We start from the raw sequence: 20,087 nt of genomic DNA, 5'->3' as shown, positions 1-20,087 counted from the left end.
ACAGATCACTATATAGTCATTAAAAAGAATGTACTTAGGGTACCTGGCTGGCTCAGAGCATGCAACTATTGATGGTGGGGTGTGAGTCTGAGGCCCACATAGAGCTTGCTTGCTTACATACATACATACATACATACATACATAAAATGTGGGGATATTAAAAAAAAAAAAAAAAAAAGAAAGAACATACTTAAACGGAAAGATCCCTAAGAAACAGTTTGGTGAAAAAGCAAGTGAACTGCTGAGTGAAAAATCAAGTGAAAAAAAAAGTGAACAAGAAAGATATAAATACACAATAAAAGATCTGGAAGATTAAACAAGGTGGTAATAGTTAACTCTGGAGATATCCTTTTGAGTTTTTGAAGAAAAAAATCAAATATTCATGAATCACTTGAGCAAACTTTTAAATAAGCATAAAAGAAGGACTATCTAAACACTCCTAGGCAAATCAAAGAGAAAGGCTTGGAGTTCACTTTCAGGATACAAACAATCTTGATCTCCTTTCTTACTTAAAGCCCTCCAAATTGTCTGAGTGGTTCTACTTCTCTTTTTCGTAAGTTTCCTCTCAATACCACCTAAACCCCTCACTGTCACATTTTCAGGCTTCAATGTCACCTTTTTCAGATGAGATGGCAAGAAGGGCAAACTACATAGTCAGCAAAAAGAGTTACTCCTCTGTCTTCCCCATCCCTGAGGCTCTTATAACCCAGAATAGTTTAAATGATGTCTATCTCACTCTGAGTATTTCTGATAAAATTTAATTTCTTATTCATCTACTCTTTTAATTAAAGTGACCCTTAGACAGCAATTTTAACAAACGAGCACCGATATGCCAGATACCACCCTTATTAAATACTGAATTATATGCATAAGTACTCATGATGGAAAAAAGGCTTGTAGTAAACAGTTTTAGAATTACCCAAACTATAGTAAGAGCTTATATTTATAGAGTACTTACTAGATGCAAGGCACTACGCTAAGTGCTACATCAGATAACTCACAGTAAGAAGTTTAGAATTTACTGACATAACAATGGTAGGCAATAGTAAGCCATAGTTAACTGTTTGCATCTATCTTGTATCCTATCAGAAGAATGTTCTGGTGAAAAGGAAATCTGAAAACAATACTTTCGCTATATAGGCAGAGACTCCTTCCTTAAGCAGGAAGAAAATGTCCCCAATCTGGAACATATATATTTATTTATGAAATAAAGGAAAAAAACCTATTTATTCTCTTACTTTATAAAAATTTTAACTAGCATTTATACTAACCAGATCTGAATCTAAGTGGAAAGCAGTTGATAAATGCCCAGCATTATACTGCTCTGCAGGACGGCAATCCACCACAAAGAACCGGACTCCTTCCTAAGAGGAAAACAACATTTGACATACTGGAATTTGCCATGAGGGTCACATTTCACATAATACAATATCAAATTCAGGCAAAGGAGAGGGAATAGATTTATTAAAAAACGGATCTCACAGAATTAGGAGGACCCAATTAGAAGCAATGCAAGAAATATCCTCAAGATCTTACATAACTATGCTCATTTTCAACAGTTAAAAACACTTTATATATACTGTTCTTGACTAGAAAGTCTTTAAATGTGTAGCAGAGGAATGTCAGTTTGAGCTAAAAAACTATATTGGAATTAAAATTTTTAATGTATATCATGTTAAATATATACTTAAAAACTACATAGTTATAAACATAGATCTAGGCACAATTACCATTTCTGCATATTAGTCCCAAAGTTGCCAGCAATTTCGATTCCTTAAGAACTAAACATCTTTTGGGGATGAGAGGAGGTTCTGCAATGCCAGTTTGAACCGAAGAAATTCACATGAAGGATTTAAAATGGATTACTGGTTTTCATTTATTTTTTAATACTAGTTCTAATAAGAGGCACCTAGGTGGCCCAGTCAGTTAAGCATCTGCCTTGGGCTCTGGTCATGGTCTCAGGGTCCTAGGATCAGGACCCTGCTCAGCGGGAGTTTGCTTCTGTCCCTCCCCTACTTGTGCTCGCTCTTTCTCTCTCTCTCAAATCTTAAAAAAAAAAACAAAACAATTAAGTTCTATTAAGAAAAAATATGTGAAATGTTTGTTTTAAAAGAATCTATTATGAAATGCCTGTCTTTCTATGCCCATTCTTCTTCATCTTGGAAATACACCCCACCTTCCAGATACACATACCACCCATGGTTAACTGTTGCACTACTGGTAATAAAGAATATATACTGAAAAAACTGGCTCATTAGATTTTTATGCAGGAGATGCAGGAGACAGCACAGCATATCCTCAATTCTCCTTTGTTATAAGCTCTATAGCACTAGATCATGTAATCCAATTAGCTGTATAATTACTGTTAAATGCTAAATCCATCTTTTTAAGTACTTTATACAACCTCAATTGCTTTGTTAAAATATGAAAAAAGATTTGGCAATTTACAAAAACAGATGTCAAGCATAATTAATTATTGACAAGTAAAATAACACACAAGCTGGTCATTTTAAAATGAGCATGTGGGCAGAAGATTAAACACATTAACCATTCAAAAAAAGCAAAACAGCTACATTTTATAGTAAATTAACTTTGTGGGAATCAACAAAGGGAGGAAATGTTGGTTCCTTGCATTTAAAAGGAACATTCTTCTGACAAACTGTGGGTTTTCTTTACTTACCCCTTGAAGCTGATTTGCTTGAAGGATCTCTGACACGGAGATAGCCAGACAGAGAGCCTGACTCAGATCAGCATCGTCATCCTTAATTCCCAACAAAGTACTACCAAATAGATGGTGATTATCCTGTTTAAAAAGAAATTTTTATAACATTATAAACAAAATTAATCTTTCTTCCAAAGAACATTCTTAATAAACCATGATGAAACATAAAATAATTTTATAACGCTGAGTCATGTGATTTTTAAAACTGAATATTATATCATCTCGAATCTTATAGGCCGAAGGCTACAAAAAGGCTGTATACCAAGTCCCTCCCTGTCAGTACACACAAAATAAAAGACTTTAAAAAGATAAAACATTCTACACAGCTATTTTTCTATATCACCTGGAGTGAAATATTAAAATTTTAAAATGTTATGACTTTTCATATTTTAACCTAACAAAAACAAAATAAGGCAAAAATTACATAATACACTGATCCACAGCTTGACTTAATTAGCAAGTGGTAGTGCAGATTATTTACTATGTCTGAAGAATAAAAGGTGTTCCTCTTAAAAGACTGAAAAGAAAAGGGTAAGACTTCTTTTTCACTGAGCATCCTAAACCACTATCCTATCATCTGACTTGTTTGATATTGTTAGGAACTGAGGTGGTCTACATAAGGCAATTATTAAAATAGCTGAAATTAGTCCCTAAAAATGAACTTCTTTTTTAATTAATTAGTTTCAGGGGAAATGCTTTTGTCTGCCTTCTGAAACATATTACACTGAACATAATTTAACCTTATCATGTTTCAGTGACATGACCACCAATTAGCAATCATTATTACAGAATGCCTAAAAATAAATAAAGATAATAAATTCTATGCCTCCTCCACTATTAGCTTTTGATTCTTGGAGTTTTACTTTCTAGGAGCTCATACCACTCCTGTTTTTGATCTGGTGTCCTTTCACTGGAAAGCACTTAAGAAAGGTTCTAAGTCTCTATGCAGCTAAGGGACCCTTTTTGTTCATGAGACAGCTTTATATCATTAAAATTGTACAAAGCTAAACTCCAGATAAAGGAGGCATAATTACACATTCTCCATTAGATTTCTGAAATTTTTAAAGTCTAGAAAGCACTAGCTTAAGAAGTACCTCAAACTTCTCATGATCAGAAATAACTAATCATCACAGTTGAAGTGAAATAGTTCCTAGCATATTTGTATACTATCTTTTTTAATTTGTCTGTTTCTCTACTAGGGAGAGTATTTACAGTGAAAAATCCCCCAAATTGCAACACATAACAAGAAAGGAAAGAGTGACAACCTAGAGTATTTTAACTGAAGTGGACACAACATAAATAAAACAGTGTACAAAATGTGAAATACTGAAGCTGGTAATTTCTTGTCTTCTACCTTCCTAAAAGAAGCTGGTGTTTTACTGCAATAATACTGAGCCAGAGAGAAAAGGTCTTCTATATCTTCTAGATTCAAACTGGATGGAGTATTTTCCAAGAACTCTGAAAAAGGATTATAGATAGGAGAACGTTTAAAAAATTGTGATGAATACAATCATGAAAATTATTTGCATATCAAAGCTAGAATATCTTCAAACATAATAAAAACTACATAGATGGAATCTCAACAGCAATGCCTATAAAACTGCCTGAGAAGAAGTGGAGTTCCCCCAAAGGAGCTGAAACTGTTAATGTAATTCTGCAGTTAGTGAAAAAAAGTTCTGGCAATCAAATCAAATTCATTAGCTTTGATGGCAGTACTATGATTTAACAAACACGCGAAGTGCCAGGGCCCCTAGAAATAAGAAATGACTAAGAAATAGTTTCTGACCTAAGGAACTCTGTCTTGTGTGAGAAATGTAAAAATAAATCATTATATGTAGCGAGATAAACACTATATTATAGTACAAAGTGGCAGGCACTAGAGAGATTAATCTGTGTGGGTGCTAGAATGGGGAGAACCCAAAGAACCAAATTTCCACAATGGAAATAACTATGAAATCTGAGTACTGAAGGGTAAATTAAGGAAGAAGGAAGGGAAGACGGGAGAGAGAGAGGAGGCCATTTGATATGAAGAAACAAACCAGAATAATATATGAAAAAGAACTGAAACAGTGAAAAAATATGGATGAAATGAATGAAGATGGCAAAATTGAAGGAAATAGTCCTTAAAGTTTGCACCTGCAGAGTGTGTACAAGTTGAATGAAACCTCAGAGTTCTGTAGACTAATCTCTTAAATTTATAGATGAAGAACCTAAGTTTCAGTGACCTGAAGTATTTCCTCTACAGTGATACTTACGGATAACTTCTTCTTTGCTGTCAGACTCCTGTGCTAAAATAAATTCTCTGTACAAGAGACACAAATGAATTTGAGTTAAATATTAACAGAGTACCCTGAGAATAGAAAGGAGAAAAATCTAAGCAACTTGATACTTACTTTGCATTAACAAGGATTATTAACATTAAGAAATAAATAAAAAATGGATCTGCTTGTTGTAGATATCCATCCCATATTGCCTGAGTGACTTCAATGGAACAGTAACATGCAAAAAGGCTTCCAAGCTGTAATCAGGAAATGAAATGAGACATAAACCACTGGAAATGACCTGTTCTTTTAAAAGTATGAAAGCATATGTGTAAGTAACATTATATCACATTATCTGCACCTGATGCTTAATGTGTAGCTTAATTTTGCTGTATGTAATGCAAAGGCCTAATATGTGAATTCAAGGCACAATGAAGCCACTTACTGGCTGTGTGACACAGGGCACGTTACTTAACCTCTAAAGCTTCCATTTCTACATCTTAAAAAAAAAAAAAAGGAATACTGCTATTCTTCTTCTACCATTGTTGTGAAGAGAGAGATAGAAATATCTAAAGTAACCAGCACATATCTGCCATAGCATAACTAGCATAACTACTGCTATCAGGGTAACTGATAACCACAGGTAACCACAATTATTATGGTCCGTAACCTATAAGGTAATGATAAGGATCAAACATAGTAATCTAAGAACACAGAGAAAAGTTTTAATGACAATATAATGGTGAACTGCTGCCAAAGCTTACTTGTCCATCATTTGAAACAAATGAAACATTTATATCCCTCAGTATGTTTCAGCTCTATGGTTTTCCACTTCAAATGAGAGTTCTTTAAGTTTCTCTAGAGCCTGTGTTTCAAATTGTATAAATTCAGTGATATTTTTAAAGTATTCAATTTTTATCAGATACAGAAACAATTCCATCTAGAGGTTTAAATTTACATTTTTAATGGCTAATGGGAACATATGCATTAGTGCATATTTCAGTAATAAACGGTCACATATTCTTATTAACTATCACTTATTTTAAATATTCTCACAACAGGCCTTCAAAGTTGACATTTTTCTCTCCCGTTTTTGGGGTACGGAAATAGACTAGCGTTAAATAACTTACCCACACTCACAGAGCTGGTGAGTGGTGGTGTTTGCACTAGAAAAACGACCTGATATTCCACAGCTAGCTGCCATTACACTTAACCACAGAGCTTTTAAAGAATATGGTGCTACTGGGCAGCCTCGGTAGTGCAGTGGTTTAGCACTGCCTACAGCCCGGGGTGTGATCCTGGGGACCTGGGATCGAGTTCCATGTTGGGCTCCCTGCATGGAGCCTGCTTCTCCCTCTGCCTGTGTCTCTGCCTCTCTCTCTCTCTCTCTGTGTCTCTATGAATAAATAAATAAAATCTTAAAAAAAAAAAAAAGAATATGGTGCTACTAATTTTTTTGTTGTTGTTTTAAAAAATACCATTACAAGTAAGACCACTATTATAATAGCCAAAGATGTAATAAAAACAAAATCACAATATATTGTCATCATTAAACTCACTTGGCAAACTACAGCTATCACTGCATTACTCACAGTTATAGGTCCTCAAGGTTTGGGAATTAGTTTTAACTGTAGCACCTCATTATTAAAAACAAAACAAAACAAAACAAAACAAAAAAAACACACACACAAAAAAACACCTCCATTCCATAGACATGATACTAGTAGCAAGAACAAACTATTTGGGACACTGAAGACAGATCAGTTGTTTTAGTACTCAGTTAAAATCTACGACCAGCACTGAGGACTGATTCAGAGACCTGGCAACAGAAATGGCATTTCTGAGGCATGTGACAGGAGAGACCTCTATTAAGATATCAAGATGCTTACAAGAAATAGTTTTTTTTTTTTTACTTCAACACAAATAAGTACATTGAATGGCAACATATGTATCTCAGAGAAAACGTAATTTTACAGTAGGGGTCCTGGGTGGCTCAGTCAGTTAAGTGTCGGACTCTTCATTTGGGCTCAGGTCACGACCTCAGCATTGAGACTGAGCCCCACGTCAGGCTCCACACTGGGCAGGGGGCCTGCTTAAGATTCTCTCTTTCTCTGTCCCTCTGCCCCTCCCTGCCTCTGCTTGTGCATATGTGCACATTCACTCTTTAAAAAAAAAAGATAAGCTTAACTTTACAGGTATTTTATTATTTTAACTCAAAGCAACAAGACTGTGGCTGAGAACTAAAGAATAGGCTGTTGCAGTTTGAGATAATATGCCAGAGTTGAAACCAGTTAGAATTCTCTAAGTTCCATTTCTTGATTGTTTATTCATCCCTTCACCCTCTAAGATAGGTATTATTATTATTCCCATTTTACAGATAAAGAAATTGAGGTTCAGGGGCTGTTTTAAATCACACGGTTATGTGGCACAAAGGAATCCTTTCTGAAGAAAAATTAGGTTAAGACATGATCAAGGAATATGTTTAATTTCTGAACATTCTTCTAGCACCTAATCACTGTTTTAGAAAAATCTTAAAAAAAAAAAACCATCTTAAAAGTTACCTAGAAGAGGAGTTCTCAAAGTGTATTCCAAGGAGCTCTAGAAGTACATAGTATCATCACAGATTGAATAAAAAGCAGATATGAGAATCTACCTATCTGTGATGAAGCCAAATACTAAGATTCACAAAAATATAAAACAATGCCATTACTCTAATTTTCTTTTGAAAAATAGTTATTTTGCATTAGGAAAATAGGCTATTTATGTTAACATGTAATGGATTTATTACTTCTAAATGAATATTTTAAATTTCTTAGTTTTAATTTCTAACCAACATAATCCATATAAAATATGGATCCTCAACAAATATTGAATATAAGAGGTCTGACACCAAAAGGTCTGAGAACCACTGACCTAGAATAATAAAACTTCCCACTGAAAATATAAATGTAGAAGAATACAGCTGAGATGTACTTTATATTCCTTTATACTGATCATTTGACAATCTTTAAGACATTTTCCTCATGATTAGATATCAATTCTCATACACACCATCAATACCTAAATCACACAAAGTTTTAAAGTGAACTGATACATATTTACATATATTACATGCATATATTTTGCACATACTGCATTTATATACCTCATGTATATTACACATATACAATATATATATAACATATATATACGTAATGTATGTAAAACAACAAAAGGCTAAACTTCACTTTAAATAATCTGAACATAATCAAGAGCTAAAAAACCAATTTTTGAAGTGCCAAAAATTTTACTCCTTTGGTTTAAATATTAATGGTCTGTAACTTAGTATTTTTCTTTTTTCTTACTTGGGGGTAAAAAAAAACCCTAACTATAGTTTTATAGAAAGCTATTTTTCATTAAGTGTTCCTACTTTCACTTTATTACCCAGTTGAGTGCATAGGAGTCTGGAGTAATTTTCTTTGTATCAAGAAAAGAACACAGCTCAGGCTCATGGTATTGGATGAGTAATCTGAAAAGATGAAATGGTCTTCCCTTCAGAGAACAATCCCTAAAAGACAAGAGAAGCAAGGTTTTTGCATTAATGGGTCAGAAATGGTCATATTAGTAACCAGTCCTCCTGTAACACCCACCCCACCTCCTCTCCCCACCCCCAAAACACCTGAACACCACAGCATTTATAATAAGCCTATCTGACAGAACCAGGCTCAGAACATCTAACATAACCTGACTTGACAGAAAGTTTGCAGAAACAGCAGGTCTACAGCCAACTCTAGGGAGATTCTCTCTAGGTAAACTCAGGGAGCACTCAAACAAAAGCACTGCAGGGACCACTGCAAACAGCAGGATCATTTAGGTTATTCTGATAACTTTTGGATCCCAAAAGGATTATCTAGAGAGTTCTAAAGAAGTCAAGCCCTCTTCTTCCCTACATAAGAGAAAACTCCTAGAAAGGCTTCAGGTTAGCTCCACAGTTAATATACTCAAGTAGGGATGTCCCTTAACCCAGGTAAAAGTGTAAAATGGCCACAGATGAATAAAATACTGGGCCAGAACCTTAGAAGCTGTTGAAGTAGCCTGGGTACTACTGCTCAGAATAAATCCCAAGAGGTACAAAACACTTTATCAAGCAACATAACAACTACTTTCCTTCTTCCTTTGTGTCTAATGAATCAATAAAAAATGTAAACAGCTCAAAGAACAGACCATCTCAATAAAAGTATTTGTTGAGAAAATATCATGTGCTGGACACTGTATCAGGCACTTTACAAAAGTTATCAAATTTTATCTTTACGAGCAACCCTATGAAATAATTACTATTTTTTCCTCATTTTACAGTAGAGAAAACAGAGGCTTAGTTGTAGACAGGTAGTTCACCCAAGGCCACAGAGCTAAGAAGTCAGCTAAGACCTCTACACAGAAACTGTATTAAACTGTCATGCCATATGACTCTTCTCTATATATAACTCAGTATTGCAACAAGTGGTATTTTGGTATTGGTACAGTCTCTAAAAAACAAATTGTAAAGAAACTGAAATAAAAGGCTTCATGTGAAAAAACTAATGAATGTCTCAGTTTTAACACAGAAGCACTGATAAAGAATGTCATCAAATGCTGGGATCCCTGGGTGGCTCAGCGGTTTAGTGCTTGCCTTCAGCCCAGAGTGTGATCCTGGAGTCCCAGGATCGAGTCCGTCGGGCTCCCTGCAGGGAGCCTGCTTCTCCCTCTGCCTGTGTCTCTGCCCCTCTGTCTGTCTCTCTGTGTGTGTGTCTCTCATGGATAAATAAAATCTTAAAAAAAAAAAAAAAAAAAAGAATGTCATCAAATGCTATTTAAGTGGGAATACTGAAAAGTAATTTCTATATAACCAAGATCTGAGATCAATGCCAGGATTGAATATGAACCTGTAGCTTATTTGGATAATGTAGATGACAGGGAAGTTTTGTAGAGAAAGCCCTAGGTTGTTAATTCAGATGCCCAGAGACAGAAACTGGATTCATATTGGCAAGTTTACCTCCTCCCTTGTCTGAATACTCTCCCCATTCTATAAACGCAAGGCAACTGACTGCTAAGGCAAAACACAGAAGCAGACAGTAGTGTAGGGACATAAAAATGTAGCAACAATCGCCTACTTTGTGTCCCTAGCAGGACATCTCAGGGAGTCAGCCACTGCAACATCATCTATTCATTTAACAGCTGTGTACTATTGATGCAGCACTGTGCTCCAGAGGATTCTACCCAAGTTATATTGAATCTGTAATAAAATATATTACAATAGAGTTCTTCTGGCAGCATTTTGTGGGGCTGTGTTCTATCCAAGGGCATTAACACTGACCACTGCTGGAGTGCTGTGTGACAGATGGAACTCACAAAGAGTAACTAGAGGAACCTAACAAGAGAGTGTATTACACAGCTCAGTGTAAATCCTCCCTCCGCACCACTGCTAATGACCACCACCAGTATCTTTTAGAGGAAAAGCTGGAACATCATCTTTCTTGCTATCACTAGCTCTGTTATGCTAAGTCGTGGTAAAATATAAGGAGTTGAAAGATGTATTTGAATTCCAGTCTCAAATATAAATTCCATGATCATAGTAGCCCTGTCTCCTGGTATCTCTGGGTCTGTTTTACTTACATGAAGCACTATGGCTTCAAGGTAGCACAGAGGCTCTCTACCCTGCTATACGTTAGGACAGATGCGTATTTTAAAAGTTCTTTGCCTAAACAGACAGACATTTCCCAAAAGAAGATATACAAACAGCCAATAAGCAAGTGTATGAAAGATGCTAAACATCATTGATTGTCAGAGAAATGCAAAGCAAAACCATAAAGAGATACCAAATACTCATTAGTATAGCTACAATAATTTTTTCTTAAGTGCTGACAGGGATGTGGAAAAACTGGGATCTTCATTCACTACTGGTGGGAATGTAAAGTGATACAGTTGTGAAAAAGGCTGGCAATTCCTCAATTAAACATACAGTCACCGTATAATTCAGCAATTCCACAACTCAGTACATACCCAAGAGAAATGAAATATATGTCCACACAAAAACTTATACACAAATGTTCATAGCAGCATTATTCGTAAGAGTCAAAAAGTGAATATAATCCAAATGTCCAATCAGCTGTTGAATGAGTAAATAAAAATGTGGTCATGGAGCCTGCTCAAGATTCTCTCTCTCCAGGGCAGCCCCGGTGGCTCAGCAGTTTGGTGCTGCCTTCGGCATAGGACGTGATCCTGGGGACCAGGGATCGTGTCCCACATTGGGCTCCCTGCATGGGGCCTGCTCCCTCTGCCTGTGTCTCTGCCTCTCTCTTTCTGTGTGCCTCTCATGAATAAATAAATTTTAAAAATCTTTAAAAAAAAAAGATTCTCTCTCTCCCTCTCTCATTCCCCCCCCCCGCGAAAAAAAAATTCCCATAGCATTCTATATTTCATCTTCCTAATACTCAGCACACTTCTAATTATTTGTTCAGTGCTTGCATATCTAGGATTACATTCCAAGCTATAATGCCAGCACCTCACTTAAGGCAGCACTCCAAAAGTTTTACTTTCCATGTAGGCATTTAATGTTTTTATTATTTTATAAGGAAAGAAATTAAAATAGGGATACCAAAAAATTAGCATAAACTCTATAAGCATAAATCCTTAACTGAAGAATCCTTTTAAAAAAAGATTTATATAAAAAAAGATTTATAACCACAAAAATAAAGTCAAATAACCATTACGACTCAAACAACCCTAAAAATTATTTGAACTTCTTCCTTTACCACCAAAGTAAATCTAAAAACTTCAGTTCAAAGCAAATTAGACATTTATTCATTTTTAAAACCATAATAACTAAATTGTATTTTACCTGGGAATGTACTTATTCATGATAGCATAAAAGCAGTTGTATAAATCACTGCGTGGAAGGTGAAGATGCACCAATGGCTTTAGTAGATGTATCCAGCTAAGGGATGTGCTGTATTTAATGTTACGTGATTTACAGTAAAAGGTAATTACAGATTCAATATCCGAAAGTAATTCTGTTGCCTTCTCTTCTGGCACTGAAAGCTGTTCTAGAAAAGAAGTGTCAAAATTAAGTTACCAAGGGCCCATTAGTGATGCCATTAATGCATATAACACTTATTTACAAACATACATACTACCTTAGTGTATTTGGAGCATGACAAGGGCAAAATAAAACTATATGAAAGCACATGTTTCATTATACTTATTCAGTATTTACTAGATATTCAATATTTACTAACTCAACTTAATAATACTTGACTTATATATATATTAAACATTAGAACTTCAGATAATCTAAAGTGGATAGGTAGGAAAGATAGGCTTAATCCATATTCCTGGAAAGTAAAAAGGTGTTTTCTAAACAGCAGGTTATCGTCTACCCCATGATAGGTAGCTGCCTCTATGTCTTTGTCAGGGAAGGGAATTCATTCTCTACGACCAAATTCCCTTTCCTTTGCACACACCAGCAATAATGTTTCTTTTGTGGTTAGCAGAGAAAAGCCTATCTAATCAAAACCTAACTAAAATGTGATAAAAAGAGAAACAGAAAGATACTAAGACTACAGATGAATTTAAAAGTATAAACTAAATTCATTTAATCTTGAAAAAGACCTTGTGGAGTGACTGGAAATTTTTCACCCATGACTTATAAAAGTTATTTTTGGGGGGCAGCCTGTGTGGCTCAGTGGTTTAGCACCACCTTCAGCCCGGGGCGTGATCCTGGGGACCCAAGAATCCAGTCCCGTGTCAGGCTCCCTCCATGGAGCTTGCTTCTCCCTCTGTCTGTATGTCTCTGACTCTCTCTCTCTCTCTCTGTCTCTCACGAATAAATAAAATCTTTTTTAAAAATAAATAATTTTTTTAAAAGTTATTTTTTTAATAGCAGATCATTACCTATGATGAATAGACTTTTAGAACACAGAGCCCTTTAATGTGCAGACTATAATACAATGATACAGATCTTTACACACAAAAAACAATTTTAAAACTGCAACAAGACTGTACAGGTAGCTGAAGACCTGAACACACAGTTTAAAAAAAACTATAAATTGGACTCTCTTTCTTAAAAATACTAGACATCACTTCATAAGAATTTCACTTTCGTAAGAAACTATGTACTAGCCCTTCACAAACTCAACATATCTCAAATTATAACAAAATGATTCTAATAGATTAACTCTTCTACCTCAAAATATTATTTTCAAAATTTTCACTGTTGGAAACAATTATTAAACTTACCAATAAACTCAAGACAATCTTTGTGAATGGCATTCTGTTCTGGCAAGTCTAAAATACCATCCCATGATGCCAAACTATCACCTTTTCCTGCAACATTTAGAGCAATCTGGAAGAAAGATAAAAGCAACTAGCTTCAAATTTCATTTCTCATTCTTGAAAAATATGCTGTAATAGTGGAAAGTCCTGAATTTAGAAATAATAATGCATACTTCTAAGATTACAAAATAATGTATTTACACTCCACCAAATGCTGATCCCTTAAGTCATATTGCAACAAACACAATTATTGTACATCTTCCCACATTAAATTTTATTACTTCATGTCAATCAAATGAATAGCATATATAAATTTGTTTATTTGAAGCAAATATCGTCAATGCTAGAGACTGAATGTTTGTGTGCCCACACAAAATTTATATGTTGAAACCTAATTCCCAATATAATGTTATCTAGAGGTGAGGCCTTTGGGGGGTGATTAGGTCATGAGGGTAGAGCCCTCATAATGGAGTTAGTGTCCTTATAAAAGAGAGATGGGTCATGGGGGTTCATTATACAGGTCTCTACTTCTGTATGTGTTTTAAATTTCTATAACAAAACATTCAGAATCCTACATACATACAGTTATTATTCCATTTCTGTTACATATATATATGTGTGCAGAGAAGAAAAATATAAAAAGATATATGCCAAGACATAATTACTTATAGGTGATAGCCAATGATTTTTATCTTTTCCTATGCTTATATGTTTTAACAAAGGTGAGTTTTTATAATCATAACAAAATCTTAGTTTAAAATTTAAAAAAATGATAATACACATGCACTGGAGAACAGCCAAAGAGAAAAATAAACAAAGTAAAATGTCGTATAATTCCAATGCCAGAGAGACCTATGTGCCCTCCCCATCCTGTCTTTAACATAGCTGAGGTAGTAATTCCAGCTACAATTATAAATCCTATTTTACTCACTGTTTGCATTTTCCCATTTCATTAAACAATCTTCATAGACATCGTTTCTAATAACTACAAACAAAAAACACTGCCTTTCAAATTCTAAATTATTAAATAACCAAACATGACAGAAACATACATTTCAATAAGTTGCTCTGTTCGATAAATTCTCTAGACGCAGCATGCTCATAAGTTTTCTGCAATGTCAACAACTGAACATAAAAATTCTCAAATGTTCTTCTTAAGTGATTACAGTTTGTTTTAGTTTCCAGTTACCTTCCAAACTTTGGCTCTCTGATCAGCAGGTAGTGGTCTCCCCTGAATTATATTTCTCAAAGTTTCAAGATCACAACCTCCTGCTTCCAGAGCTTCTTCAAGATCTTTTTCCCTAAAAAACAAGTCCGTAATAGATCAATGTTACTTATTTTTTCCCATGTAAGATTCATATATAAGCATGGCTTACTAAAGTCTCTATCTATGAAAAGAAGGTTCCTTGAAAGGGAATCTCACGTTTCACGCAACTTACTCTTATTTTGCATTTAGTTCTAATAAGCTTGGTTATGTTTTCTAAGATTAAAGAAATTTAAAAAGAGAAGACAGTGCATGCAAGCTGACAGCACTGAAAAGCCACGGTAATAGTACGACTCATGGTAATAGTAATGACTAACACTTTATATAGCACTATCTTTGTGCCAGACACTATTCCAAACACTGTGCCTGTGTTTTTTAAATTCTCACAACTCTATATGAAGTAACCACAATCATCACTGGCCCCAGTTTACATATGCAACGGTTGAAGCAAAGAGAAGTTATACAGCTTATGATCACTTATCAAGAAAGTACTAAAGCCAAGATTTAAATTTTAACAGTCGGGTTCCAAAATTTGTGTTTCTAGTATTATGCTAAATATTCGTAAGGAGGAGAAATTATAAAATCTAACCAAGAATTCAAAGCACTGCAATATGGGAATACTTAGTATGTAACTTTATACAGAAATCATACCTAGAGCAGTGCCTGGCTTACAGTGTCCAAGTAATGTTAGAAGAACAAAAACACTCTAAAGGCATCACTGTATTACATATTTAAGCAAAGCAATACATCATCAAGTAAATCATCAGGCAGTTATGTACAGCCTACCATGTTTAAAGAGAGAATTAAACATGAAAACAAATTGTACATGGTTAAAAAGAATACATTTAAAAAGAAACTTTCACAAATGTTATGAATTTTTAGTCATGAAATAACAACTTAAAATAACTAATTCCTCAAAATTCTCAAAAGCTGAAATTTCATTATTTATAATTTTAATATACAATACACAAGAAATCTTTACAATAAAAATTCGTAACTCAGCCAATTTCTAAAATTCTTTGAAGCAGCCTGAAAGGCAGAGTCTCCCACTACAATCAGGAAATCAAGACACTGTCACATTTTTGTGTGTGTAGGTGGTTTTGAGAAAAAGTTTACTCCCATTCCACATTCTCTCAATAAAACAATGTACATCTTCCCTATCGATAGGATTCCAAAAATATTAGTTTAAATGTACAGTGTTGCCCTCTTAAGAGGAAGGAATTAAATGAAAATGTAAATACTTGGGATCATATTCAACACAAATGCAGTGATCAAATTTGAGAGATTTCTTAACAAAGCTACTAAAAATTCATAAGAATAAGAAAATAACTAGTAACCATACAAGAAACATTTTGTTCTTTTGCTATATGGTCACCACCGTGTGGAGGAGAGAGTGAGGGAAAGAGGTTTCAAGTCTACTAATGGTTCAGGCCTACAGCTGGTAAAGATGGGGTTGATCTATTATATTCTGGCCAAAGCATACAAGACAGCCTGTCAGAATTTGAAAGATTGTAACCATGAAACAAAGAAAATGGAATGTGACCTTTGATGAGTAAACACCATATTTTTCACGATCAAATAGATAAATGAAGTGAAAACACCACCGTACAAGATGGAATTCTTCTACCATAGAAACGGAGAGCTTTTCCATTTCTTGGTTCCTTTTGGAAGTAATTCTGCCCAAAAATCCTTTACTATCTAGACAACAAAGTCAGTATTTTCGGGCAAAACACCCGACCCTCAACATACTTTTCAAATCATCATAATGTACGCACACATCTCTGTTGATACAGCTGCACTGGGTCCTTTGCTGCCCCCAGGGAACCTCAGATATGGTCTCTGCAATAGAACCTTGAACAAGAAACCAGAAAATGCCCCAACTTAAGCAGTAAAAGGAATTTCTCACTAAGAGTAACATTATCTTCTGAACAAGGTATTCAAAAGTTCAGTTATCAGACTTTCAATATTACAAATGTACTTGTAAAAGTAGAAAAAGAGTTGAAAATAGTGAAATTAAATAATTTATTTAAGGATCAAGTTCTTATCGAGAGATAGGAACTCTATGGCACTTCGCTCTGAAACAGACTGTTCCTTCCCCTAAACCAAGTTTCCTTCTACTTTTGAATAAGCAATACCTAACATCCAAAAGCAAGACGCATGTCTTGTGGAATATCATTGGGTGGGTTATGGATTTTTAAATCTTCTTTGAATATGGAGGCTTCTTATTGACCTCACAGTCTAAAGGTTGGTAGAAATGTACTGCATACTCAGGCAGGTCTTAAAATAGAAAAATACAGGCCTTGTCCATTTATCCCAGTTAGTCCAAAAAATAACTGTCTACTTTGCTCAGAAGACTCATGGCAAAGCAAATTCAAAGCAAATAACAGAAATGCACCTTTTCCTGGTTCTATGAACCGAATCCTTATTTGTTAGTATAATGCTATATGTTACTGTTGATGATGTATCAATGACCTATTTTCAAAACCTAAATAGAACACAATAGAATATTTATTCCCTCACCTGAAGTTTTGTGGCAAAATCACCTAATCTAAGCATTGTAACCCAAGTTGTTTTAAAACTATGGCAAGGCAAACAATGGGACTACATTCATATGAAGTTAGTTTAATGCTTAAGCTAACAACTGAGGAAGATTTTTCCTCTTCAACCAAATGGTAACTTCTAGCACATGGAAACATTTGCACAATGAAAGTTAAAAGGGGATGAGAGGGGGACTTGAATTTCTCAAGCACTACAAATTATAGATTTCTAAATGCTTCTAGGAACAATAAATTCAATTTGAAATTCTGTACATAATTATTTTCTGAATTAGCCATACAATGAATATGTCTGAAATTATAATTTTTAAAAGCAACTAAATTACATGTGTTGTATTCCTAAAAGTTAAAATCAGAAAATCTGCTGGGGGGAGGGGGATACTGTATATTGCTTTTCTTATTTTTTTAAGATTTCATTTATTTATTTGAGAGAGACAGACAGCACAAGCAGGGGGAGGGACAGTAGGAAAGGGAGAGGGACAAGCCAACCCTCCACTGAGCGAGGAGCCCAATACGGGGCTTGATCCCGGGACCTGAGATCATGGACTAAGCCATGAGCATAAGTCGATGCTTAACCAAATAAGCCACCCAGGCACCCCTACACTTTCTTCTACATTGTTTTTCCTCAACCATGTTCTAGAAACTTTTCCTTATAATTTCAAAAATTGATGAATTTTAATTGTACATATTCCAAACAGGAGATGAAAGCAAGGCTTAGTTCACCTCTTAATTTTTTTTATACATATCTTTTTGCAATTAAACTCCATATCCATTATTAGTCATTTTCCACCCCTTCCCACTCTGCTCCCAGCCTCTGGCAACCATTTACTTTCTGTTTCTACACATTTACCTATTCCAGACATTTATTTTTTAAAGTTTATTCATTTTTAAGTAATCTCTATACTCAACACAGGGGTTCAAACTCACGACCTCAAGATCAAGAGTTGCATCCTCCCCCAATTGAGCCAGCCAGTGCCCCAATTCTGGACATTTTATATATGAAATCTTATTTATATGGTCTTTGTGCATGAGCATAATGTTTTCAAAGTCTATGTTGTAGCATGTACCAGTACATGTTATTGCCAAGTAATATTCTACTGCATATATATATATATATATACATACACACACACATACTAAAATTTACTACAATTATTTATTTATTTTAGAGAGAAAGAACACTCACGAATGTAAGCACATGCATGGAGGGAGGAGACAGGGAGAAAGAGAATTTCAAACAGGCTCCATGCCCAGCATGGCGCCTGACCCTGGGGCTCAATCTCAGGACCCTGAGATCATAACCCTGAGCCAAAATCAAGAGTTGGTCCCTTTACCAACTGAGCTACGCAGGCACCCCTATAATACGTTTTATTTATCCACTCACCAGTTAATGGACATTACAGTTGTTTTAACTTTTGACTCTATATGATGGTCTCTTAATTTTAAACATAAAAATCAATAGTTCAACTGGTTAAGTGTATGATGCATACATATTATTTATTAACTACTTATTCTTCTTAAGAAGGCCTGAAAGAATTTAAAAATCAAGTCTATCAAAACCAGACCTATTGGGATGGCTATTATCAAAAAATAACTAAATAAATAAAAATTTAAAATGTGTTGGCAAGAATGTGGAGAAACTACCAAAAAAAGTGTTGGTGAGAATGTAAAATGGTGTAGCCACTATGAAAAACAGTATGGCTATTCTTCAAAAAATTAAAATATAGAACTATCATGATTCAGCAATTCCACTTCTGATTATATACCCAAAAGAAAACTGGAAAACTTGAACACTGAATAGATATTCGTACACCTATGTTCATAACAGCATTATTCACAGTAGCCGAAGGTGGAATAAACCCAAATATCCTTCAGCAGATAAATGGATAAATGAAATGGGGTATATTCATACAAAATGTAACATTATTCAACCTTAGAAAGCAAAGAAACTGACACATCTACAACATGAATGGATCTTGAGGATATTATGCTCAGTGAAATAAGCCAGTCACAAAAAGTCAAATACTGTACAACTGTACAATAGTCAAATTCACAGAGACAGAAAGAAAACAGAAGTTGCTAGGGACCGGAAGTAGGTCAGGGGTATGTCAGTATCCATTAGAACAAAAACCAAAATTGTGAAAGGTGGCTACTACAGAGAAGTGAGATGGGATGGACATTTACTTTGCACATAGCATCAGTCAGTAAAGCTTGAGTGTATCTTATATTTGTATGTACTACTTGAATAATTTAATATTAACAGACTCCCTTTTTAACATACCCTTTCAGTCAGCAGGAATTGAGAATAAAATGACTCAGCTAAAAGCATGTTCAAAGAAGTACCTACAAAAACTACAATGTAGCAGTTTTAAAATGAGGAACTGATTTAAATTAGTGGATGAAATACTAGGCAACAATTTAAAATGCTGAAAAACAATGACATGAAAATATTCATCATATTAATGACATGTAGTAAATCTTTTAAAAAGGGAAGCTTTAAAACTAACATACAACATGTATGTGTTAGAGAAACAGTACACTATCCCCACTCCCTACCCACTCTTTCCCACACATACACTGGGAAGCTATTAGAAAATGTTTATTTCAAGTAGAGTGCTTAATATAATTAATTTTAATATAATTAATATAATCATAAGAAAATTAATGTGTCCTTTTTTGAGGGGGTATTATTATAGTCTAAAATGAACAAATATTTGCAAGAAACAAGAATGAATAATTCTCACCTCAAACATATATGACTTTGCTTAAAGTATTAGTAAGTAGCTACTACTTAAGAAACCATACCTCACATAATCAGTAAGAAGAAAACAATGTGGCATTTGTGCCACTTTATGTATTTCATTTTAGTTCTCCCTTCCTGAATACTGAAAGAGTAAAGATAAACAAGTCAACTCATACTGACAACAAACTTCCTTCTTTTTTAAAGGTTTACATAATCTAATAAATTTGGAAGGAAGTTAAAAGATAGAAAACCT

At 34.6% G+C, this 20,087-nt stretch overlaps 1 protein-coding gene across 5 annotated transcripts in view; it reads right to left on the bottom strand.

Moving 5' to 3' along the window:
• TBC1D23 (TBC1 domain family member 23) overlaps positions 1 to 20,087 on the bottom strand; it is a 56,791-nt gene that overhangs the window by 22,051 nt on the left and 14,653 nt on the right. For 2 of the 5 annotated variants that reach the window (XM_035710133.1, XM_035710134.2), the window contains exons 1-10: positions 16,312 to 16,469; positions 14,462 to 14,573; positions 13,237 to 13,342; positions 11,840 to 12,044; positions 8,407 to 8,530; positions 5,116 to 5,240; positions 4,978 to 5,024; positions 4,077 to 4,180; positions 2,681 to 2,803; positions 1,272 to 1,364 (exon numbers count right to left, since the gene is read on the bottom strand). In XM_035710133.1, the coding sequence (XP_035566026.1) occupies positions 1,272 to 1,364; positions 2,681 to 2,803; positions 4,077 to 4,180; positions 4,978 to 5,024; positions 5,116 to 5,240; positions 8,407 to 8,530; positions 11,840 to 12,044; positions 13,237 to 13,342; positions 14,462 to 14,573; positions 16,312 to 16,454 (1,182 nt within the window). In that variant the 5' untranslated portion in view covers positions 16,455 to 16,469. Of the gene's footprint in view, positions 1 to 1,271; positions 1,365 to 2,680; positions 2,804 to 4,076; positions 4,181 to 4,977; positions 5,025 to 5,115; positions 5,241 to 8,406; positions 8,531 to 11,839; positions 12,045 to 13,236; positions 13,343 to 14,461; positions 14,574 to 16,311; positions 16,470 to 20,087 lie in introns of those variants that run through there. The other 3 variants (XM_025416585.3, XM_025416604.3, XM_049105310.1) reach the window with 2 other exon arrangements.

This window comes from Canis lupus, chromosome 33 (genome assembly GCF_003254725.2).
Source record: "Canis lupus dingo isolate Sandy chromosome 33, ASM325472v2, whole genome shotgun sequence".
Taxonomy (NCBI): Eukaryota; Metazoa; Chordata; class Mammalia; order Carnivora; family Canidae; genus Canis; species Canis lupus.
The sequence above is the reverse complement of the archived record's forward strand: the minus strand, read 5'-3'. Positions and strand labels throughout refer to the sequence as shown.